This window comes from Podarcis melisellensis (genome assembly GCF_964234715.1).
Source record: "Podarcis melisellensis genome assembly, chromosome: 3".
Taxonomy (NCBI): domain Eukaryota; kingdom Metazoa; phylum Chordata; class Lepidosauria; order Squamata; family Lacertidae; genus Podarcis; species Podarcis melisellensis.
The window spans coordinates 119,073,638-119,099,585 of NC_138530.1; the positions used below are offsets into that span (position 1 = coordinate 119,073,638).

General features: G+C 43.0%; 1 protein-coding gene across 4 annotated transcripts; it reads right to left on the minus strand.

Moving 5' to 3' along the window:
- Positions 1-808: 808 nt before the first annotated feature.
- Positions 809-25,948, minus strand: LOC309366992 (dual specificity calcium/calmodulin-dependent 3',5'-cyclic nucleotide phosphodiesterase 1A-like). Of its 4 annotated transcripts, none has more exons than XM_081906167.1 (15): positions 25,711-25,948; positions 24,468-24,650; positions 23,225-23,291; positions 22,345-22,461; positions 21,434-21,574; positions 20,272-20,372; positions 19,811-19,936; positions 19,013-19,123; positions 18,747-18,867; positions 15,609-15,690; positions 11,371-11,410; positions 10,256-10,476; positions 6,150-6,428; positions 4,540-4,821; positions 809-1,407 (listed from the first exon to the last, which is right to left on the minus strand). In XM_081906167.1, the coding sequence occupies exons 1-15, from the start codon at positions 25,815-25,817 to the stop codon at positions 1,046-1,048; spliced, it is 2,340 nt and encodes a 779-aa protein (XP_081762293.1). In that variant the 5' UTR covers positions 25,818-25,948; the 3' UTR covers positions 809-1,045. The 4 variants fall into 4 exon arrangements, with proteins under 4 accessions (XP_081762293.1, XP_081762292.1, XP_081762291.1 ...); XM_081906166.1 differs by lacking the exon at positions 11,371-11,410 and adding an exon at positions 11,636-11,717 and having other exon boundaries at positions 25,711-25,947; XM_081906165.1 differs by lacking the exon at positions 11,371-11,410 and adding an exon at positions 11,636-11,720 and having other exon boundaries at positions 25,711-25,947.

Genomic DNA, 25,948 nt, shown 5'->3' on the forward strand with positions numbered 1-25,948 from the left:
GAAACAGCCACCATTTGAGAGTCACAGGAAATTAGAAAAGTTGTAAGTCAATTGATCTGGGAGAGTTACAGATAGGTAGCCGTGTTGGTCTGCCATAGTCAAAACAAAACAAAATTCCTTCCAGTAGCACCTTAAAGACCAACTAAGTTAGTTCTTGGTATGAGCTTTCGTGTGCATGCACACTTCTTCAGATACACTGAAACAGAAGTTTCCAGACCCTTCTATATAGTGAGAAGGGTCTGGAAACTTCTGTTTCAGTGTATCTGAAGAAACTTCTTCAGTGTATCTGAAGAAACTTCTTGTTTTTTTGTTTTGATCTGGGAGAGTTCTTCCATGTTTCTCACCAGCACTGGGAATGACCAGGCAATGATCTGTCCATCTCAAAGGAACAAGTAAGAGCTCCCCCAACATATCACAATCCCTAACAAAACACCGGATTGAGAGTGTGCTCTGCCACGTGCATTTTGCCAGATCCTGAGATGGGTCCCTAGTGTGCATGATGGCTAGGAAGTCTCAAAGTGCTCCTGAAAAGGTTGTTTTTTTCCTCTTCAAGACCATATGTGCAATCTTTATACCCCTTCTCTGCCCCTTCACCATTCTTCTATCCCAAACACAAACTCTGTAGTCTGACTAAAAATGGTATCAAGATAAATATTTAACATCTGTTTCTTTAGCACACAATACTGCTACTAATTCCATCCCATAGACATGCCTTTCTTCTCCTTGTATATTTTCTCTCACACTTCTATTTCAGCCTCCTGAAAAGTCCCACAGACTCAAAATCTTCAGGGGAAGGGGAAGAGGTGGGTTTCATTTCCACCAATAAGAAGGTTTATTAAGAATTACCTCTACCTATTCTGTAGCGACCAATGCGTGTTTCAGATTTCTGTCAACTGATCTCACAATAAGCATTTCCCCCTTAACTTTTGAACATTCAGCAGTCAGACGTTCTATGTTTGAGTCAGGTGCCTTGTATTTGATCAGGTCTTGGTTTCTGTTAAGCTTGAAGACAGTGCAATCTTAGCCTACCAGTTAGATCAATAATCTACTGGGGAATTTTAAATACCCCATAGCTCAAGGATGTGACAGATACAGCTGCAGCTCCAGCTCCACGTGGGGTTGTTTCATTTGGTTGGCATGCATTTGATGGCGTGGTGATATCTTGCTTTAGGGCAGAAGTATTGGCAACTTCCTTCTGGGATGGGTCACAATGTTGTCCTGATTCTGTCCTGTTTGTTACAATAGGGGTGTCAATAGAGATTACTTGTAGAACAAAGTTTTGATCAGCTGAGTTTGCTTGACAACCCTCATTTTGTTTTGCTGATATTGCCACCTGTAACGCAGCGTCAGCAGCCATTCTGCTTTGGTCTTGTTTCTGCTGCTCCGCAGCACGTCTCATAATTTCTTCTGCAGAGAGGGAGAAAAAAGTATATTGTTAGAGAATATATTACTATGTTTGCATGCATTTTGCCTGATTGAGGGTGGTATTTAACTAAGTGTTACTCAGAGTAGATCTATTAACATTAATAAACATGATTTAAATTAGGTCTATTCTGAGTAAAACATAGTGGAAAAACCATGCTTAGAGTTTGTGAATCACAGCATATTGGAAATGTGTGAAAGCATCCATGTTTGACAAGTCCACATAAACATATTTCATTGCATGTACATGTGCTGATGAAGGTTCTGTATATGCCATTTAAAAAGATGATCCACATGTAGCTTTTTTTTCTCTTCTCATACACATAATTTATTACCGGTATTTATCACATTAGTTTGTTGACCAGCCATTGAGCTGGATAGATGAGTCCATTTAATGTTACATTTTAATAAATTTATTGTTACTTTTCAACATTTTTATGTGGGATTAAAGTTTAATTTTGTTTTTTCATACTATTTAGCAATGCCATCATTTTTTATCCTCACCCAACTCAATGTTTGAGCTCTGCTTTAAAGGCTGAGATCTGCTCATTCTTCTGTGTGTTGAATTGTGGCAAAGCGTGTTCTCCTTCATGGAGAGCACGTGTTGCGCTGGGGGCCGCCAGGACACTCCAGAGTTGGGGGCCGGCTAATTGATCGTTGGCCACTGATGCGATTGGGGCTTCCCTTGTTGTTGGAAGAAGTTAATGTTGCCATTTGTTGATTGACAGCCAGAAATGCTAAAACTCCTTGCACGAGGCTAGGGCTTCCTCTTTTCACCCGTGCATCGGATTGCCTGTCCCCTCCTCCCTAGAAATAGGGTTGTTTGCTTTGACCTTGCTATGCCTGTCATGGGGTCGTCTGCTCTTGGGGCAGGGGCCCGGTAGGAATTTTGTCCATCTGGCTGATAGGCTGGGGCCATTTGGTTTTTGCCTACTGCGTAGCAAATCATCACAACTTGTAAGCTTGCGGTTAGGCATTGGTTTATGGTTTGGTTGGTTGAGGGGCATGGATTGGCTGTGCCTGCCCCTCTAATGCTGCTGCTGCAAGGGATTCCGTTAAAGGAACTATTGCTTGTCCACTCTGTCAAGGGGGCTCGGGCCATAGCAATGAGCTCCTGGTTGCATTTTGGGAGGGCTGAGGGCAGGTTCCCTGCTCCGTCGCTACCCCCAAGTGTATTCCCCTTTTCTGACTTTCGCATCGTGCAGAATGTCAGTCTGTCCCCCATGGTGGGGGCAGATAGTCGCAACCAATGCCTAAGCAACCACTCACATTTTTGTATTTTAATAAAGTTCTGGCCAAAATTATGCCAAAAACCTTAAACAAAATATTCAGTGTGATGTGTGAGTTATTGGGGTGGTCCTGGGGACCTCGACACGCAACTGACTTTTAGGAAATTATTAGTCTCTAATATCACTTGTTTCAAGTCAGGGTCATCAAGAAACATTCCATCGTCATATATTAATTTCAGAATTTCAGACTTTTCTAAAAAAATATGTTATTTGTCCTAGTTCTGGGGCTTGAGAGGTATAATGATGTAGTGAACCTGAGGGAGGGCTGGGCCAAGGCATTATGGCACCCGAGACGGACATCAAATGGTACCCCTCTCTTCGCCAGAGAAAAAGGGGTGAGGGAAGATCAAAAACAGGAACAAAAGGGAAGAAAGATCGATGTCAGGATCTGTTGCCCCAGTGGATCTTGCCTCATGGGTGGGCCGGTCCTGATCTGAGGGTGTACACCACCATTGTTTCTATCGAGTGCCAATATCTGGTGTGTGTGTATATATATATATATATATTGTAGGTCATGTAGTTTGCCTGTTTTTACTACTATTTCAAAGCATTTCTGTTTAGTATGCACATGTTTTTACACGTTTTATAAGTATCTACTGTTTCCAGTTTTTGTTTTGCTCTTAAAAACTTGCAAAAAAGTTCCTTAGATTCTGTTTCCTTACGTTTCATTTCAAAATCAAATTCATTTTGTCCTTGTATTTTTCTGTTGTTGTCTTGACTTACTAAATTACTGAAAGTAGGAATAATCCATAAATACTTATGAACATCCTCAAGCTTTACATGTATCCCACATGGTTAAGATTGGTACTTCCTTTGTTTTGCTACTTTGAAGAAAGGATTTCAGTTCAGGTTTTTTTTTAACTTTCTCAGTTATTCTTTTTCATACAATAATGAGTTATTCAATTTCCAAATTTTGCTTTTTAGCTCATTGATAAACATTAAGTTGAACATAAAAATTTTTAAAAACGCACTTTTCCAGCATGTTTAGAAGTCATTAAAACACACCTTTATTTTGTCAACGCGTCTGTTGTACTGATAGAAGAAGGGATGGGAAAAGGGGGAACCAGTTGTAGAATTTGTGGAGGGAAAGGACTGTCAAAAATGATCAAAAATTCTAATTTTGTTGCCATGCATGTGCTGAGAGGCAACAGCCTTCTGAATTCTGAGGGGAAGCAAGAAACTGTAGTTATTCAGTGGTGATGAAAGCCACATAATCAGATAATTGGACTGCCATTTTCCAGGACTCAGTCTTGGCACTGACACTCTAGGCTGAGTCCTGATGAGGGCATACCTTAAACCAGGAAGGAATGCATAGGGGAGGGAGAAGCTGTCATCATTTTGGCAAGTGGAAGGAACTCTGTATAGGCTGGGAGGTACTCTATTATTGTTTCTCCTAAGAATTCTGTGTCACCAGATGGTCTTCCTTGACTGTAAAATGAGATTACAGTGGTACCTTGGGTTACAGACTCTGCTAACTCAGAAGTAGTACCTCGGGTTAAGAACTTTGCTTCAGGATGAGAACAGAAATCATGCCGCAGCGGTAGGCCCAGGTTAAGAACAGACTTCCAGAACGGATTAAGGTTGAGATACCACTGTATGAGTGCAATGTACTGCTTTTGCCATCTCTATTTGTGGCACACAGTGCCTGCGTTGTGTTGGCACCGCTATTTCCTCCACCACCTGTATGATGTTGGGCATGTCACAGTTCACCAATGGCACCAGCCAATAAGTGACCATTTTCATCTGTGAAATGTTGAAGGTTCATTGAGGTTTGTGCTAAAACTACCTATTAATCATCACTGAAGCCTGAGTAGAAATGGCCAATTACCGTTCCACAGGGAAAAGAATTCGACTTCACTTTTGGTTAGCTCTGACATAAAGCCAAGACTAGGTGACAGCTGGGCACCATTGTGATCAGGGACGGCAGGGTGTTCACTTTCTTTTGGGGGCTCAGGATCATCTGGTATGAATTCCTCAATGATCACATCATCGCTTTCATTAGGACGCAGAGGTTTTGTTTTTGGAACCATGCCTCTCATCTCGTATATGTTTTTATCTGTATCCTGGCCAGCGGCTTTCCTCCAGGAACTTTTATTATCCACCAATTCCTCTACAAAACAAATATGCAAAAAGAGGGACAGTCAGCTAAATCTTCTCAAATGAAAAATTCTATTTCTCAAATGAAAATGCCACTTCTGCTTACATTCTTGTAATCTAGACAACTTTTGATAAAAAATAAAAACTTAGGATTTGCATTACTAGGAACTCCTTAAACTAGTTCCTTAGAAGAGACCAGCAAAAATATTAAAGTAGAAACATAACTGGAAATATCTAATCAGCTTGCTGTTCATGTGCTAGGAACACATGAACATGTGTCCTAATACTCCACTCCCATAAATTATTTGTCTCCTAAATTACTGTGATGTGTTAAAAATAAGGTATTACATTCATTCACTGTCGTCTTTGATCAAAAGCACTGGGTTCTTGTAATTACTTGTGAAGCATATGAACATTGGTTGGAACTGCCTGCAATTTTGGCTTATTTGAGGCTTAATCAATGCAGATCTACCCTCCCTTATCTCAAGTGCCTTTGTAGACAACCTGCATGAAAATATGAATCCAATTCAGGAACTCAATTTTTCAAGGAAGCAACACTCATCTGGAAGCTGCAGACGGTATGTCTAGATTTCTACATCAGTTGCTGCTACACTTTTGTAAACAGAAAATAACAGGTTCTGTTACTGAAATGAATAGAGATGGGGGAGAAGTAAAATTCAGTTTGCATTTAAAGCCGAATTTCTCAAATTTGCCTTTTCTGAAACAATATGAGAATCAAAACATAACCATCCTTAAAAATTTGTATTTTTCTGAATACTGAAATGCAGTTCTCCAATCAACCAATGTTTACAAAAATGCATATTTAGGTAAAAGTGTGCATTAAAAATGCATATATTAATGAAAATGCATTATATTAGGAGACATTGCTTGCAAAAATATGTACATTAATAAAAATAGAGTACAAAAATGTGTTTATTAGATAACACTTGCACTAGAATGTTGATTCATTTTCAAATTGCTGCAGAAATGTGGCAAAATTAAGATCAGAAAAATCGAAACCTAAGAGGACCAAAACTGACAAATCCTTTTATCTCTATTAATGAGTGAATGAATGCAAATTATAAAACTCTTAATTTGGTGCTGCAAAATCTGAGGTTTTGCAGAACTGGAATTTGTTAAATGTGGGGAAAGGATGCAAGGAAAATTGGTTGGGGAGTGATATACAGTAGAGAGAGAGAGAGAGAGAGAGAGAGAGAGAGAGAGAGAGAGAGAGAGAGAGAGAGCGCACTACCTAAGGATAGATTGAATGCATTTTTGTGCAAAATAAAAATAATGGATCTATGAAGACAACAATCTGGATAGAAAAGTTATTTTGAATACCATATGATTCTGTGACATCCATGACCTCATCATCCGGCTGTGGCTGAAACAGTTCTGATGTACCTGCGTTGTAAACGATGAAGCTGACATCCATTGGTTCAAATGCTCTGTTGTGGCAAAGCTCACAATCGCAAACGGTAGGACTTTGTGGTGCAATACAAAGTTTATTGGACTTTGAAGGATGGTGTTTGGGCTTTGATGTTTTCTGGGGTTTCCCCCCCTCTTTTTTATCTTTACTTACTTTGTCTTTGGCCTTGTTACTTTCTTTCATTGGTGATTCTAAAAACAAAGGAAATGTAAGATATTCCCCTTAAAATAATTTCATCTGTAGAAAGACAGATAAATATTTATGAAACATTTCCCAATATTCATTTTTTAAAAAATGTGGTTTATGCCCAACCACTTTGTGGACCACTCGTTTTAGGCTTTCATTCTTGTTTTTTACATGTACAAAAGTATCAGAATCAGCCTTTGTACACTGCTAAGCTGTCTCGCACCTGGGTGAAGACTTCAACTTTTAGTCATCTCCTACATCTGCTAACTAAAATTATGGGAGAGAAACTGGTACCCAAGACTTTAAGGGGAATCTGCCCACCCAAACTCATAAATATATTCATCTCGATGTCTCTATCCCTGCTTTACTCAGGGAACCGAACCTTCTCTAACTGAACAGGTCAACTGACAGGCTTGCTCTTAATGCAAATGCATCTGAAAAATAAATTGGCATGTGTCAGCATGGGAGGTGTGCATGCAAAGAGAGCTGCAGAATAAGAGAGGAGGCAGCATGGAGATAGGGTCAGTTTGTATGCAAGAGAGTTGGAAAAAGGAAGAGAAGGTGATTAACTGTGTGCCTGTGCAAAGAGGGCTGCACAAAAGAAGAGGAAAAGGCATGAAGGAAAGAGGAAAGTGAAGGTGAAAAAGGGGGTCTAAAGACGGTTGCAAAAAACAAGGGTGTATGAGACATAGGACTGGGGCTGGAGATGAAAGCAAGAGAATGGCAGGGTCTGAAGAATAAGAAAAAATGGTGACAAGTCTGCCGAGTAGTTGCAATGTGTGGGAGGAGGAAGATCATAGAATCATAGAGTTGGAAGAGACCACAAGGGCCATCGAGTCCAACCCCCTGCCAAGCAGGAAACACCATCAGAGCACTCCTGACATATGGTTGTCAAGCCTCTGCTTCAAGACCTCCAAAGAAGGAGACTCCACCACACTCCTTGGCAGCAAATTCCACTGTCAAACAGCTCTTACTGTCAGGAAGTTCTTCCTAATGTTTAGGTGGAATCTTCTTTCTTGTAGTTTGGATCCATTGCTCCATGTCCGCTTCTCTGGAGCAGCAGAAAACAACCTTTCTTCCTCCTCTATGTGACATCCTTTTATATATTTGAACATGGCTATCATATCACCCCTTAACCTTCTCTTCTCCAGGCTAAACATGCCCAGCTCCCTTAGCCATTCCTCATAAGGCATCGTTTCCAGGCCTTTGACCATTTTGGTTGCCCTCCTCTGGACACGTTCCAGTTTGTCAGTGTCCTTCTTGAACTGTGGTGCCCAGAACTGGACACAGTACTCCAGGTGAGGTCTGACCAGAGCAGAATACGGTGGCACTATTACTTCCCTTGATCTAGATGCTATACTTCTATTGATGCAGCCCAGAATTGCATTGGCTTTTTTAGCTGCCGCGTCACACGGTTGGCTCATGTCAAGTTTGTGGTCAACCAAGACTCCTAGATCCTTTTCACATGTACTGCTCTCAAGCTAGGTGTCACCCATCTTGTATTTGTGCCTCTCATTTTTTTTGCCCAAGTGCAATACTTTACATTTCTCCCTGTCAAAATTCATCTTGTTTGTTTTGGCCCAGTTCTCTGTCAAGGTCGTTTTGAAGTGTGATCCTGTCCTCTGGGGTGTTAGCCACCCCTCCCAGTTTGGTGTCATCTGCAAATTTGATCAGGATGCCCTTGAGTCCATCTTCCAAGTCATTGATAAAGATGTTGAATAAGACCGGGCCCAAGACAGAACCCTGTGGCACCCCACTAGTCACTCTTCTCCAGGATGAAGAGGAACCATTGATGAGCACCCTTTGGGTTCGGTCAGTCAGCCAGTTACAAATCCACTGAGTGGTAGCATAGTCAAGACCGCATTTTACCAGCTTCTTTACAAGAATATCATGGGGCACCTTGTCAAATGCCTTGTTGAAATCAAGGTAGGCTACATCAACTGCGTTCCCTTCATCTACCAGGCTTGTAATTCTGTCAGAAAACGAGATTAGGTTAGTCGGACATGACTTATTTTTCAGAAATCCATGCTGACTATTGGTGATCACAGCATTCCTTTCTAGGTGCTCACAGACTGTTTGCTTAATGAGCTGCTCCAGAATCTTCCCTGGTATTGATGTCAGACTGACTGGGCGGTAATTATTTGGATCCTCTCTTTTCCCCTTTTTGAAAATAGGGACAACATTTGCCCTCCTCCAGTCTGCCGGGACTTCACCTGTTCTTCAGGAATTCTCAAAGATGACTGCCAGTGGTTCTGAGATCACATCTGCCAGTTCTTTTAATACTCTTGGATGCAGTTCATCTGGCCCTGGAGACTTGAATACATCTAGACTAGCCAAGTATTCTTGTACTATCTCCTTAGTTATTCTGGGCTGTTTCCTCTGCTGAATCATTTGCTCCAAATTCTTCAGGTCGGGCATTGTTTTCTTTATAGGAGAAGACTGAGGCAAAGAAGGCATTGAGGAGTTCAGCCCTTTCTGTGTCCCCTGTTTGCATTTCACCATCTTCTCCTCTGAGTGACCCCACTGTTTCTTTGTTCTTCCTTTTGCTACGAACATACCCATAAAAGCCTTTTTTGTTGCTTTTAACCTCTCTAGCAAGCCTGAGTTCATTCTGTGCTTTAGCTTTTCTGACTTTGTGTCTACACGTGCTGGCTATTTGTTTGAATTCCTCTTTGGTGGTTTCCCCCCTTTTCCATTTTTTGTACACATCCTTTTTTAATCTTAACTCAGTTAAAAGTTCTTTAGATAGCCACCCTGGCTTCTTTAGGCACCTTCCATGTTTCCGTCTCATTGGTATTGCCTGAAGTTGTGCTTTTACTATCTCCCTCTTAACAAACTCCCAGCCATCATGAACTCCCTTTCCTTTTAGTATTACCGCCCATGGGATCTCACCCAGCAATTCCCTAAGTTTTATGAAGTCGGCTTTCTTAAAGTCAAGAAATTGAGTCCTAGTATGCTTGGCTGCTCCTTTCCTCTGTATAGTAAACTTCAGAAGAGCATGATCACTCGTGCCTAATGATCCTTCCACTTCTACCCCACTAACCAGGTCATCAACATTGGTTAGGACCAGATCTAAAATGGCTGTTCCTCTTGTTGCTTCTCCCACTTTCTGGACAATGAAGTTGTCTGCAAGGCCAGTGAGGAATCTGTTTGAGCTTATGCTCTTGGCTGAGTTTGACATCCAACAAAGATGTGGGAGGTTACTGAGGTGTGGCTTGTGAAGGCAACTTGCACAAAAAGAGAGGGAGGAGGCACGGACATCAGAAAAAGAATAATATTTGAATGCCTCCCATCTAACTGGGCGGCTCCCAACAGAATATTAAAAAACGATATAACATCAAACATTAAAAACTTCCCTAAACGTGGTGAAGGTGAAACTGGGTGCAAAGCAGTGGTGCAGAAGAGGAGAAAGAAGTGACTTCAGAAATGGGGCTGGGAAGGTTAGTGGTTAGCTGCATGGGGTGGGAAGGGGGAGCTCTATGGGATGGGGGGGTGAGGGGAGGGAGCTCGGGTGCAGCCCATAGTTATACATGTAAGAATAGCAATGAGCTGAGATTGTTCCCAGTATTGATTCTGTTTAATTGTTCAGAGGGTTAGGGCTAGTCTAGGAGAACTGAAATGCCAAATTAAGACCTTGTCGTTGTTTTTAATAATAGTAAGATATTTTTATGGAAGGAAAATATAAATTGCAATCTGTTCTGCTCCAGAAAACAGTCTCTTCCTTCTGCAAAGGACTTTGCTGAGAGCAGCAAGAATGGCGTCGACACAAATGTGGGAAATGCTTACTGCAGTGTATGGAGGGCTCAGAGTCTGCAGAAATGAATCCTCCTACCTTTGCTCTTGGGCTCCTGGCTCTCTTTCCACTTTTTTCTGTTGGCTTCAATATTACGCACCAAGTGTTCTTCAAAGCTTGCTATATCCAATGAAATTAAGAGATTTCTCTCTGTGCAAGTCCCACTTTCACTTTTGATGCTTCCCAGACTAAAGTTTTCTTCCTCTTCAAAACTGTTCCCACTAAGTTTTGGTTTATTTTCATCTTCAATTGACCCTGATCTTTACAAAAGGAAAGAAAACCATAAGTAATGAGTCAGGCTGAAATTGTTGAAGTAATTTTTAAGGTTTTTAGAGTTCTAGAGAAGCAACTGACATCTAAAATTGGCATGGGAAAAAAGCACTGATTGCTACATGGCACCCCAATCTGTACCAAGCAGTAGCATGACCCAGGGGTTCCAGGGCCTCCCCCAGGGTCATGTTTCCATTGTGAATTCAGGCTACGGCAGAGGCTGTAGCATTTATTTTACGCCGATATACAGCTGCATGTCTCCCCGGGCTTCTCTCAGAGCAGCCAGCCAGGCTCCCCAGGCTCTGGGTTGCAACCTCTCCAGTCAGCAGCCAAGATCATTCTGCCCTTGTCCTCTTCCCCCCCAGTAAATCTCTCACCAAAAACCCTAACACTATTTCCTAATAGTTCACCTTGGTAACCTGCAATTTCTCCTCCTGGAAAAGACCGTTCTCTTGCATTGCCAATGGTTCTTAATGGAGCTGCACTTAATTAGGCTGGCCAGGCTGCTTTGCATGGATTTGGCAGCTTGCATTTCCCCTATCCCAAATATTAGTTAGAATCTGGCATGCATTAATTTCTTGGGTTTGGGGGTTTGTGCCTTTCCTCAAACGTATTCCGGCATATATTTTAAAACACCAGAAAATATATATAGTATAATAATGAGAGAAAATCAATGCCCTCTTTTTCAGGAACAGAAATGAACACTGGGACAATCAAATGCAGCTATTGCGGGACTTTTTAAAGACCTATCAATCTGCTAGTGGAGTCCAATTCACCCTTTCAATGGAAATTAAGTGATATCAAAATTTTACTCCACTTCAACATTTTAAAAACGAATCTCACATTACAAAAACATGAAAGTTACTGGAATGCAGTAAACTCACAGTGTTAACTTAAAATTCCTCATTGGGCTATCAGGAAGCCCTGGAGGAGAAAAGAGAAGAAATGCATAGATGAAGTACAGGGCCATTAACAGAACAAAAAAAATAAAAAATAAAAAAATGAAAGGGAGTTAAATGAAGAACAATTATTGAAACAAAACTGAAAATGAGTTAATATCTTGCCAGTATCAAAGACCATGGTGACAAGAGCAATTTGTAAAAAAATAAGGATAACATTAACAAAAAAAAGGAAGAAGAACAGTCATACCCGGACAAATACCCAGAATCTCTGCTGGAGGAACATCCAGTTTCAAAAGCTTCATATATAAGAGGCTCAACAATTTTCTCAGCTGCTTCAATTATAAGAGAAAAAATTGGTTTCACTATGACATCAATAAAGCCTGAAAAGAAGAAAACATCCAGACATAATTCTTCAATTTCTTGTCCTAGATGAAGAAACATTCTTCAGTACAGAGCTTATGGGTCTAGGACTCAGCTACATTAGTGTACTTATAATGTTATAAATGTGTTATAACAATGTGACATCAGATAGCTCTGTTGAGCTGAAATCCAAAGTCAATTATCATTTCCATTGTGAGCTTTAAAACTTTTTTTTCATAGCATTTTTATAGCTGTGTAGATCCAGCCCTGGTCTGAGATGAGTGCAGATATTTTGGCTAAAACTATGATATATCTGGAAAGGATTCTAAAGAGGCAAGTTTCCCCCCAAAAGTTAAATTATTAATATTATTATTGCTATTATTATTTCTAGTGGTAGTACACTAAGCTATGGTTTAATAAACATGGTTTAGGGTCATGTGTGAATCAGGCCCTGAGTCCATGTGAACATGCAGGTTCCTGGGGAGGAGCTTGCAGCTGCCGGCCTCCTCCCATTTCTTTTTTGCTTCCATACTGACCTAAGACATCATGGCTAATAAGGATGGAGCTTAACCACAAGTTCCGGTTTGGACAGCACCCTAAGCCAAATGTTAGCATAGCCTGGGGATCCTGGGAGCAGCAAAGTGGATGTGAGCTCCTCTCCACAAGCTCACTAAGTCAAAGTGTCCAGAGGAGGGCAACCAAAATGGTCAAAGGCCTGGAAACGATGCCTTATGAGGAATGGCTAAGGGAGCTGGGCATGTTTAGCCTGGAGAAGAGGAGGTTAAGGGGTGATATGATAGCCATGTTCAAATATATAAAAGGATGTCACATAGAGGAGGGAGAAAGGTTGTTTTCTGCTGCTCCAGAGAAGCAGACACGGAGCAATGGATCCAAACTACAAGAAAGAAGATTCCACCTAAACATTAGGAAGAACTTCCTGACAGTAAGAGCTGTTCGACAGTGGAATTTGCTGCCAAGGAGTGTGGTGGAGTCTCCTTCTTTGGAGGTCTTTAAGCAGAGGCTTGACAACCATATGTCAGGAGTGCTCTGATGGTGTTTCCTGCTTGGCAGGGGGTTGGACTCGATGGCCCTTGTGGTCTCTTCCAACTCTATGATTCCATGTTTCTATGATAAGTTTGGCTTAGCATGTCAGCACCAGGGCAATATGGTAAGTTCAGCTGGTCTTGCCACAGCCATTCTAGTTTTCTCCTGATGGAGGCCCGGTCTTCCAAAGTAATGAGAGAGTGGCGAGAATGTCTTGCATAAACCCTCAGCATATCCAAGTCTCCTAGAAGCACCAATACCTATTAATAGGATTCAGACATGGCAAAGCTCAGCCTACAGCTTGCAACCCCAGTGGCAGCTCCCAGTTCACTTTAGAGGCCAGCCAAGTCGCCCTGCGGTAATCAGCACAGGAAAAGGCCTGGGGTGCTCAAGCCTCGAGTGGAAATGTTGAGTTTGGTGGCGAAGGCCAGCATGAAGGCCACAAGCAGGAGACCTGGTGGATTAGGCACAGAAAATTGGTAGAAGTGCAGCTCTGCCAGAACAAGCTTGGCATTTGGAGAGAAGCAGAGCCCAGTGAGCATATATTAGACCAAGCAGGCACCAGGGCAAACAACATGAAATGTGCAACCCCGTATCTGATGATGTAAAAAAATTAACAACAGTTGTAAGAAAAGGATAAACAGTAACTGCATATCATTTAAGCATTTATCTCATAAGCGTTTATACCACAGATTAAAAAAGGTACCATCAGCGCCAAGAGGGTGCTGTAATGAGTACAGTGGTACCTTGGGTTACAGACGCTTCAGGTTACAGACCCCCTAACCCAAAATATTACCTTGGGTTAAGAACTTTGCTTCAGGATGAGAACAGAAATTGTGCTCCGGCGGTGCGGCAGGAGCAGGAGGCCTCATTAGCTAAAGTGGTGCTTCAGGTTAAGAACAGTTTAAGGTTAAGTACGGACCTACGGAACGAATTAAGTTCTTAACCCGAGGTACCACTGTAGAGTCAAAGAACTCATCAGAGGCAAGGAAGTTTCCTTTAGAAACTTGTGCAAATGAGGAGAACCAAAAGGAACATAAACTTTGGCAAAATAAATACATCCAGGCAATAAGGGATGCCTTAAAGAATTCAAAGAGCACATACATGAAAACAGTGGAGAAAGTGGGCAGAGATATGTTTGCGTGGACAGGCGGAGTCCCCAGATCCTGCGCGGTCCCCCCCCCGTCATGTGGAATAACGACTCAAGACAACGTGCTATGGGATTAAATTGGCCACAACTTTATTAAATTTCAAATGTGGGTAGACCTTGGCTCAGGCATTGGGCATTCTCCCTCCCCAGTCCCCAGCCGGGGACCTAGGGAGCATCAGGGTTATCCAGTGTGGGGGGGGGATGGGCCGGCTCTGGAGAACATATGTTCAAGCAGAGATAGCCGCCCCCGTAACGCCGCCGCCACAGGGGAGAGCAATGACGACCTTCCGGCGTACGGTCAAAGCCTCCCTTCAGAAACCCCTTTAACGGGGAACCCTGGTATCGCCGCCGCAAAGAGGAAGATGGACAAAAGGATTCCGCCCAAGGCCTGATACTGCCAAAGTTGTGACGTTTTGCTACGGGAAAGGCGAAACCTGCCAATGCAGGGAAATTCCTTTCCGGCCCTTTAACAGCGACCTTAACGTAGCAGCGCCCGCATACCTGTGAAGAAAATTAACTTGCAAAACATGTGAGGAAAATTAACCTGCAACATAAGACATTGACTGAGGGTGGGTAGGGTGGGAGAAGCTCTGGAGCCAAGTGAGAATTCCCAGGTAAGATCCTCCCTCCTTTGTGTGGGCAGGTAATCCCTCCCCTACCTGGCCTGGTCTCCTTCGCAACTCTTCCCCCAGGTGGGATTGGACAACTGACTGAGGTAGGCGGAGACCTCCAGGTATCCCACCTGAGGGAAGGCATAGCCTAGCCTATGCTGTTGGAGCCGCTCCAGGTCTAGGGGCTGCACGCGTCCACGCAAAGGGCGCCCCCCGTTTTAAGCGGGGAGCGGTCATTCTCCTTTCATAACACGAGAGCTTGTGGACATCAAAAAAGCTGAATGTTGGAAGATTAGGACAGACAAAAGAAAATACTTTTTCACACAGTGCATAATTTAACTATGGAATTAACTCCCTCAAGAAATAGTTTACCAGTAGCCAAAATTTATTATTTTTTAAAACGGTGAAGTAGTGTAGGCTTGGAAACTGCTGAGTAATCTGCACTGCTTAGAACTGAAAGAAAGGCAAGACCCAACTGAAGCTCAAAGGCATTCAGGACTGGGATGTTGCACGGGACCCATGGCTTGCAAGGGATTATAAAAACGCCACAAAGTAGGGCAGTGGGGGATTTGACAACGAGTCAGGTGGTTTGGTGGTGAAAGGGACATAGCACTGAATAATAATAATAATAATAATAATAATATGATTAATGTGATTTCTGGATCTGCTTTTGAGCTTCAAGAAATGGTGATCCAGCCAGGACATTTTCTAGCACCTATGGCATATTTGTTTGTTTTCGTTTTTTGTTTTGCTGTGGTGAGAAAGAAAAGCATACATCTTTAAAGCAGCAGAAATATGAGATGATTGGACCCTTACTGAACTCGAAGCATGCGCACCCCCAACAAAATTTTAAAAAATTCGGCAAAATATTTGGATTTTATGATATGTAGTGGCATAATTTGGATTAACTAATGTGATATGATTGTATTGTTAAATGGAAAACTTAATAAAAAATATTTTTTAAAAAGGGGGGGGGGAGAAAAGCATACATCTGATTTTCAAAAAGAAAAGGATTGAGAGGAAGGACTAAAGATTGGCTCCCTCCCTCACATTACCTATTTGAGTTTCAGCAATATTGGTAGTCCCACGATCACAGAGTGGAGAAATAGGCAATCCTAATTCAGCCTCCTTGTCTCCCTGAGTTGGAGGGGAAAGAATGCACAGAGATATAAGACAGTGTGAACGATATCCAATAAATTCACTTCTATTTTGATATGAAACTCTTGAAACTAAGGCTTACGCGGAGCGCTTGAAGGAGCTGGGTATATTTAGCCTGGAAAAGAAGAGACAGAGGAGATATGAGAGCCATCTTCAAATATCTGAAGGGCTGTCACATGGAAGAGAGGGAACATGCTTGTTTTCTCCTGTTCTGGAGGGTAGGACTCGAACCTATGGCTTCAAGGAGCAAGAAAGGAGGTTCCGACTAAACATTCGGAAAAAGTTTCTGACAGAGCTGTTCAGCAGTGGAACAGACTCCCGTGAGGCGGTGAACTCTCCCCCCTTGGAGGTTTTAAAGCAGAAGATGGATGGCCATTTGTCATGGATGCTTTAGCTGAGATTCCTGCATTGCAGGGGGTTGGACTAGATGACCCCTGGGGTCCCTTCCAAATCTATGATTCTATGAAGCAGCTTAGAACAGGTGTGGGGAACTGATGTTGCTGAACCCATCATCTTTCGCCTGCTTGCTAAGGCTGATGGGCATTGCAGTTTAGCAGCAGCTGGAGGCCCACAGATTTCCCACTGCTTAGTAAACCAGCATTAAACCACATTTTCTTGTTTCAGACATTATGGGCAACTGTGGCTTAAAGATACCAACACAAAAGCTTTAAAGCTCGTACATGGGAGGTAGAAATGAGATGGGAGAGTGTAGGCTCAATAGTCATTTCTGACTTAATAAAACCATGGGCTATACAAGATTGTTGCATCTGAATCACCCCTTACACTCTGAGAATGTATGTAATATGAAAAGATAAGTGTGTGTTTATTTATAATTGTGTAAAAAGAGGCACAATTTGTGAGAGTGCAGTGTGAGCCCTCCACTGGGAATTTCAAAGATTCTACCAAGTTTATGAAAGTCCCAATAAGGAATAAATGACAACCTTTATTTCAGGGTGTTTTCCTTATTTAAACACATTACAGTATTTGGTATAACATAATGCAATGGATCCCAAACTTTCCTTGCCACAAAGCCACCTGAAAATTGCTGAGGGTCTTGGTTGACTGCTTAATATTTTTTCTGCTTGTCGTAGCAACTGTCATGCGCTGCACTAGATGACACAATATTTTTAGTTATTTTTCTACAGACAAACCATGGACCACCTGAACGAAGCTCAACAGACCAGTGATATTCTGCAGATCACAGTCTGAGAACCTCTAACATAACAGATACTCCTGTTTTCAGAGACATAGGGCCAAATGAAACATAATATAAATGACACAATCAGCAACCACGCCATGGGTTTGATAAAGTTAAATACCAGGCACAGGACGATTGTCCCCAGGAGTGCAATGTGTGGTGCTTAAGCCTTTTCTCTCCAGTCACAATATCAGTCAAAAAACCTCCAGTCCCCACATATAGCAGGGGTGGGGAATGCAGGTGAATCACATGAATCTCATAAATCATTGCAGTCATTGTCTATTGTTGGCTTCACTGCCAGAATGGAATCACTGCAGCTGTTACTTGACCTTGGGCTGAACATGCCCAAAATTCTTAATATGAAGCACAATATGGGACAGTTTGTGACTTCCTATTGTCAACCTAAGGGACGCAGGTGGCGCTGTGGGTTAAAGCCTCAGTGCCTAGGACTTGCCGATCGAAAGGTCGGCGGTTCGAATCCCTGCGGCGGGGTGCGCTCCCGCTGCTCGGTCCCAGCACCTGCCAACCTAGCAGTTCGAAAGCACCTCCGGGTGCAAGTAGATAAATAGGGACCGCTTACCAGCGGGAAGGTAAACGGCGTTTCCGTGCGCGGCTCTGGCTCGCCAGAGCAGCGATGTCACGCTGGCCACGTGACCCGGAAGTGTCTCCGGACAGCGCTGGCCCCTGGCCTCTTAAGTGAGATGGGCGCACAACCCCAGAGTCTGTCAAGACTGGCCCTTACGGGCAGGGGTGCCTTTACCTTTTATTGTCAACCTGCAAGTGTGTGAAGCAAAAACCTAAGAGTTGAAAATTCTGCTCCTCCAATCATCTTGAAAAGCAACATTTTCAAATTCTGACACCGAGTTTGAAACATGTGGGTGTTAATCTTTCATACCAAGCTGTTTATCTATTTATCCTTAAAATACAACAGAAGGGATCCTCAAGTGCACAGATACAGGGATGGGGGCACACCTATCAGTCCTCCCAAAGATATTTTAGCCACAACAGAGCCTGCTGTTTGGGAGCAATGCATTCCAATGGGGCTGTTACTAGTATGCAGCACAGCAGGAGAGACCTGTCCTGCTTGCTTTACAGTGGATACTGCTTCAGTTGTTGGCAGAAGAAGCTTTAGAACAACTATAATTAGCCAGATTATTCAGCTTTGTAATACAGTGGTACCTCTGGTTACGAACTTAATTTGTTCCAGAGGTCCATTCTTAAGCTGAAACTGATCTTATCCTGAGGCGCACTTTCGCTAATGGGGCCTTCCAGCGCACGATTTCCGTTTGCATCCTGGGGCAAAGTTCTCAACCAGGAGCAGCTACTTCCAGCTTAGCAGAGCTCATAACTTGAAACATTCACTTGGCATTACATAAACGGGTTTGTCCCTCCTCAGAGAAACCATGCTCAGTAAGTCTAAAGCAAACAGCTTGTAATTTATTTGGCATGAGACAAACCACAAGCCTGGATTCAGATGTAATGCTAAGCCAATGAGGCAGCGGCAGCAGCTCTGGGAGAGGGAAGAGGGAAGAGGCTTCCATGTCCGCTCTGTGTGCGCTGCCTTCTTCCCACTTAGCCATGATTTGGCTTAGTACTACATGTGGATTGAGACAGCGCTTCACAGTGGTTTCTTGTGACAATGGGTGCAAGGGTAGGTTATGTTACATTACATACAACAATAAATGCCAAGTGTTATCTTATGCATGTTTGCTTGCATATTTTTTTTATAAAGGTTTTAGGCCATTTGGGATTTTCTGGACAGGTAAGATATGAATTTGATATCTATCTCAAACATGCAAAGGAATCTAGCCTACCAATGAACTTTTGAAAATGGTACCTGCTTGAAGAATTCATCCATTAGTGCATTTGCCCATTGCTGATGCAATTTCCAGGGCTTTGATGGATGACTTATGTCAGCTGCATGGACAATCATGGACATGAGTTTATCTCTATCTGTCCTGTCAAATGTAGGGCATTATTGAATTACTTCAGCAGAAAAGTAGGATTGTTTCTCATATTAAATGAGAGATGATTTAAAGAATTCATACCACCAACAAATATTCAGATTTCCAACACGCACACACCCTTCCCAATTCAACCAACCTTTTTACATGCTGAAGGCATTTCAGAACGTGTTTCAGATATTTCATTTGCTGGAAATGATGTGACATGTCGGTAGCTAAAATCATCTCAATGACCAGCCGGCGCAGTTCCCTAAAGGCACATAAATAATATGTTCATGGTGAGTGTTATGTACTGAAGTTCTCACCCTGGGCCAACAGGGGGATACTGTAGATAGTTATACAAATGAAGGATCGAAAGTGACGTTCAGTGATTGGATAGTTTGTATGCAAATGAAGGATCAAAAGTGACGTTCAGTGATTGGATAGTTTGTATGCAAATGAAGGATCGAAAGTGACGTTCAGTGATTGGATAGTTTTAGAAATTTGTTACAGTAACAAGGTACTGGAGCTCTATATAAGCAGGCTGACTGAGCCCTTCAGTTCAGTTCAGTTCTGGCCTCAGAATAAAGAAGAGCTGTTTGAAGAATCGCTGTGTAGTCTGATATGTTCACCCACAACTTAACAGTGAGTTCTGTGAGTTCTCTAAAACAAGGATTTCCATGCATTCTGCCCTCCTTCAGAGCCCAAAGTTATCTGAATTAAGCTGTCTGCTACCCTGAGAAGGATAGCCACCCACATGCAAAACTGTATTTGTCATTTATGGCCTACAAGCCATAGCTGCAAAGGTGGGAAATTAGTAAAGTCTCCCTGTTAACTCTGGAGTGCTTGTAAAGGCAATCCTTACTTATAGAATCATAGCATTGTTGAGTGACTCTTGAAAGGCCTGTAACTGCACAAGCATCACTACACCTTATGTAGCACCCCTATATTATCTCACCTCCATTCCTCGTTGGTTAAATTGACCAAGATGTTCATATCTTCATTTTGCATGAGCTGGTAAACAGCACTCACATGATGGTTTTCAAGAACTGATTTATCATTGTACAAAAGTGCCATTTCTGACCTAGAATAAAAAAAAAACTAGGTCTATTACCCAAAACAGACCTAGGAAGGGCTGCACAGTCACAGATTGAACATTTCTTTTTCCTGGTGCCAGGTCATCCCCAGAGATGAAAATATACCATTTTTAGGGAGAAATGTTGACTTTTTAGAGTACTGGTTTTCACACTGTGCTCTGGGGATCTGACATCTATTAGCAAGCACTCCACTGGTTCCAGCAGAGGGAGAGATGGGCAATCTAGCTCTGCTGAGCTGCTTCTATTTCAGCCACTCAGTTCTACCATTTTAGTTTAGGTGGAGCTGCAATGGTCACACTGGAAAATGACAAAAGAGACTTACCTTGTCCTAACATGGAAATGGTTTGTGGTTCCAGTATGTTCATAATCATGGATTGACGTGCTGAAAAGAATTGCTAATATCTCCAGGTCAGTGAACCAATGCTAGTGAGAAGAATTAAAATTCAGTCATGTCCTGCATGCAACTAACAATTAGACATGATGCAGAATGATCTATGACTACAATCTCCTCTAGTAGTTTTTCTTTTTTAAGTGGTAATAGCAGCTGCCAGGGTGGGGGGTTATTTGGGATCACGGTGCACATTTTGTCTTGTGGGCCAAGCAGCATATTGGAGAAAGGCTTCCGCTTCCTCCCACAATACTAGGGACAATGGTGGAGTCTATGCCTGACGCTCCTGAGTAATCTACACCTAGGGTTCCTCCTAAATCTTATGCCAGCCTTTCTGAATCCTGTGCACTAACACAAGTTCATCTGCCTTAGCTTTTCCATTGATCGCATGAGTCAATGCATTTTTTTTAATAGCATGGCAACACCATGTATAATTCACTGGTTCCCAGATTCTATTTCCTGCCTTGCAGGGGGTTGGACTAGATGACACTCGGGGTCCCTGTCTAGCTCTACACTTCTGTGACTCTATGTTTCTGGGTCAGCTATATCCTATGAGTGAAATGGCTACTGATGTGTTAGTAAATAATGAACATAAGGTAAAAGGTAAAGGTACCCCTGCCCGTACGGGCCAGTCTTGACAGACTCTGGGGTTGTGCGCCCATCTCACTTTAAGAGGCCAGGGGCCAGCGCTGTCCGGAGACACTTCCAGGTCACGTGGCCAGCGTGACATCGCTGCTCTGGCGAGCCAGAGCCGCACACGGAAACGCCGTTTACCTTCCCGCTGGTAAGCGGTCCCTATTTATCTACTTGCACCCGGAGGTGCTTTCGAACTGCTAGGTTGGCAGGCGCTGGGACCGAGCAGCGGGAGCGCACCCCGCCGCGGGGATTCGAACCGCCGACCTTTCGATCGGCAAGCCCTAGGCGCTGAGGCTTTAACCCACAGCGCCACCTGCGTCAATAATGAACATAGACCTTAGTAAAGAACTATAATATGTGAGTTTCTAAAATTATTCTAACAAAAGGCTTTCCTAGGTCAAGAAAAGGAGGACCTAAGAATCCCAAATGCTCTTTTCCTTCACTGTAGGGCATTTCTTACCATCATACCAGTGTGAAGCATTATGCAATGCACAGTTTGGGTTACGTCTGTAGCATGGATCACATTGTGATATGGATTTTGGTGCTTGCTGTAGCCAGCTTCCAGAGCACTTGCAAATGAAATCAGGCAGGTAATTGGGATCTATGGAAGGCAAGAATTAGGACATGCTTAGAACTGGAAATAAACATTTTTATTGCAACTGTTGGCAAGACCAGTTGTATGACAAACAGCCTTCTGAATTTATCATTTGGACGTGACAGAGGAGACTTAAGATTTAGGTCCAGACATTCAGGGGTCAAATGAGATGTTCCTGGGTTGTTTCCAACCAAACCATTGTGCATGGAAAGCAACAGCCACACTCACAATAGGACTTCCCCTCTTCTCCCCCCCCCCTTGCCCCGTCCCTGATCGCTTTCCAGCAACCCTCCAGAGCAGATTTGGGGGCGGTGCAGATGCACAGAAGCAAGTGAAACATCCATGGTGGCACCATGGCATGGAATGGACAGATGGAGGCAAGAATTAGGGCTCATCCACATGGGAGTTTAATGTAGATTGGAAGCTCCATGTGCATTGATTTTTTAGGTGTCATCCATCCAACTGGCAGCTCACAGCTTTCCAACACAAAAGTTGGATTTTCCCAATCTGGGGTAATCTGGAAAGGGGAACTTCTCTGAAGGGCAACCCCCCCCCCCCCCGTTCTCCCAGTGCAGCCACATACTCACTCTGTGAACACGCCCCTTTGCTTCACTATGTGCTTTGCTTTATTTCACACCTATCATAATTTTTTCTCATTTGCTTAGATACTGCCGTATTATAATTTGCCCTTCAAGAACATGGAATTTGCTTTTAAAAGAAAGTCTGGAAACACTGGATTGTTAGCATACTAAGATTTAACTAGATAAGTTCCTGACCTTGAATTGTCTCAGAAGATCATACTTGTTGAACAGATCACACATCAGGTATTTTAAGCTGTGCCCTTCACAAGTTTCATTTAAGGCAAATACATCAAAATCCCATTTATCAATGTCCTGTTGGTAATTGAAAACACACAAAAAAGTACTTTTATTTCTTAATCTAGGTTCCTGGACAACATATAAAATGTAAAATGTAAAAATATAGATGCAAACATTTTCGTTTCCCAAGTCACGTGAGTAAAAAATGTAATACCAATGAATGTAGTTATGGCAGATTATTGAAAGCATGTAGATAATAAACTGCTCTTCCTCCAACTACAATTTCCATTAAATAAAGACAAACTGTTTGCTACATTTGGCTTATAGATATGGGAGTTTACAGAGATCAAAACAGCAATTTATTAGGTGTTCTTATGGCTGGTCATAATAGTTTATTACAGATCTTCATTTTATGGCTGCAAAGTTCTCAGATCCACCACCACTAACTATGCCGAGGAGACTCACGGGATTCAAGGCACACAAGAAACGAAACCCCTATTTCAGAGCAGGAAGGGTCTCAGACCTACAAGCCAGAGATGCAGAGAGATGAACTCCCTCAACTGAATGACCTCCTCCTTCTCTGGACACCCAGCCACAGCAGGCCCCCTGGCTCCCTTGAGAAGGTCCTCACATCCTTCCAACAAGGCTCTCTTGGCCAATGACTTCTGCCATCAATACAAATGGCTTCTTTCTTTCTTTCTTTCTTTCTTTGATTTAAGAAATAGCAACTCTGACAGGTGGTCATCCAACCTCTGCTTAAAAACCTCCAAGGAAGGAGAGTCCACCACCTCCCGAGGAGACCGTTTTATTTTATTATTTTTTTAAAAACCACTTTCACCTTAAAAGCTGCAATTACTTTCTCTGGATAAGCCAAACCACTTGCACTGGTGGGTGTACGGAACATCCTAGGAGAACAAATGAAATATATGTAAGCCATAGATTATTTTCTAAGATCCTTAGAGTAGGTCAAGTCAAGTAGTGGGGGAGACTCTATGTGGCAAAGCAGGAAGAGGGTTGGACTAGGGCTGATGAGGCAACCCTGGTGGAAATCCCCACATGGCCATGAAGTTCACTGGATGGTCTCTAAATGCTGCCCCCCACAACTGGACAGGGCTGCTCCATCAAGCGTTATAGACAGCTAATTGCCCCTGGGCCATTTCTCAGGCTGCTGAGAGGCTGGCATGGTGCTACCCTGCTGCCCCTCCTCCCAGTGAAATGGGTCTGGCAAGAAGCCTTGAGTCAACAGGAGCTTTTCCCCCAGCCTAATGCTGGTGTGTGTTGTGACTTCAAGGCTCCTTGTTCTCACTGGGCTGGGAAAGTGGGGCGAATGTGCTGCATTGGAGCCCTTGCCTTCAGGAAAGGTGAGCAGTGAGATGGAGACAAAAGCCCCAACTCCATGTCCTGCATCAGAGGCAAGTGAGGAAGATAGACATGGGGATCTGCTGCCCTGGTGGATCCTGCTGCCTGAGGCAGTCGCCTCACCTTGCCTCACCTAAATCTCCCATCTCCCGCGCTCTCTCTTCATAGAGAACGGGTTTAGGGTTGTGGTGATTCTGATGCCAACGGATGTGGGGGTGCTGGTGGCTCTTGGTGTGGGAGGGGATGTTCCCCACCCCTGCATTATGCCGTTAACAACCAGCTCTCGATCTGACCTTATTTTGCATATTCCATTAAGTGTGCCACAGAGAATATCTTCTCGGTCACAGTGACACCTGCCGTAATTCCTTCCACGAATCCTTTGTTTAATGGGAAGAAGCAGCACCTTTCCCTGCAGGCCCAGCTCAGACCCCCCTGGTTGTGCCACCGCTGGAGTGAGCAGGAAGCAGAGGACCACTCCAGCCCCTGCTGGGTGAGCTTGCTGGTGCTGCTTCACATCTGGTCCAGGGCCTCCTGGGGGGGGTGCTGGGCCCCCCAGACTCCCTGTGTTTATGGTCTTATAATGAACACGTGTATGTGTAAATTGGTGAATGAGATTCTGGATGTAACATTTCTTGAAGAGACTGTGTTAGATGCACCTTTAATTCCACCCGTCATGAGCTACAGAGTTTAGGCTCTTTACTTGTTCTATGGCCCCTGCTCACCTTTTTACCAAAACACTAGCCTGGACTGCATATGAAATAGTTCGAATGCTTGGCTGATCCTCAGGTCTGATACTGTACGCCTCTTTTTTCCTTGCAAAGGTAACAGTCAGCCAGTCCTGTACTTCTAAAGGCACTGATCCCCACTGGATATTAGAGAGGTCGTCCTCAGTGTCCAAAAGGCTCCTGCAAGGAACAGAGATATGTATTTAAATAATATATACCCCAGTTTTCAAATAAATTAAGTAGCTAAAAGAAAGATTAAAATATAGCAACAAAGTCAAATATAAAATGCCCAACAGAAATACCAGCAAAACCAACTTAAAACATCAAAATCAATTATAAAATGCCTTCCAGTAAATAAATAAATGCTATCATCCTGTTTACCACCGCCACCAGAATGATATTAGTGGCCTGGTTTAACATGTTTATTTTTTATTTTCTGGTCACACTATTCTATAGATGGGATACATTAGGGTTGGGGCCCTTGTGGCCCTCCATCATCCCTGACCATATGGGCCATGCTGGCGGAGGCTGAAGGGAGTTGGAGCACAGCAACGTTTGAAGGGCCACATCTTGCCCACCTTTGGCCTAGATCTCCTGGGTTAGGGAATTTCTCTTTTACTTGCCGTTCCCCAGGTGTTCTAGTTCAGGGGTTATCAAACTTCTATCCCTAGGACTCACTTTAGAGAGCAAAACGCAACAGAAGATCACAATGGAGGTGTCAGGGTGCAGCCATAACAAAATGGCAATGGATGGGGTTTGGGGCAATCAGCACACAATTTTTGACATTTTCTATTGATATCTAATCTGTGTTTGGAGATTGATAAAAGGAATAATGCCAATGATCTGCAGTTCTTATTTAAGATGATGATTACAATCTGAGGACCTCATAGTTCCAACATCCAGTCTAATTTATGTATTTTGGTTGGGGGATTAGTGTTTTTCCTTCTCCCCTCCCAATTTGTGTAACATCTTACTTGTTGGTCCTAATAAAAGTATTGTCCAAGTGTGGATTTTGGACTTTTCGTGCAGCTTCCGTTATAAAAGTCATATGTTTTTAAAAAAATATGTTGACCATTTAACTAGGGTTGGACAATGTGACTGAAACAGCTGTCAGAGCCAAAAGAAAGAGTGGCAAGCTTCTGATCAGGCCGTGTTCTTGGGTCAGATGAAACACAACGAGGACTGGGAGCCGTGGGGCCCATCCCTGCCCTCAGCTTAGAAGTGAAGATGCTGGACTTACAGCAGAGTGGCAGAAAGTTTCTTCTTGGCCCTTTGATCACAGGTTTTTGACTTTGCTGAGGTATAATTTGTTCTGGCACCAAGCTTCCCCCGTTTATCCTGTGTCATATTTGCAGCTGTATTGTCTACTAACTTTACTGCAGTAAGTTGCTACATTTAAATATACGTAAGCTAAGAGTAGCTCCCTATCCCTACATGCACATCATTCTTATAAATACCTTGTGGGTGTCAGTTCAACA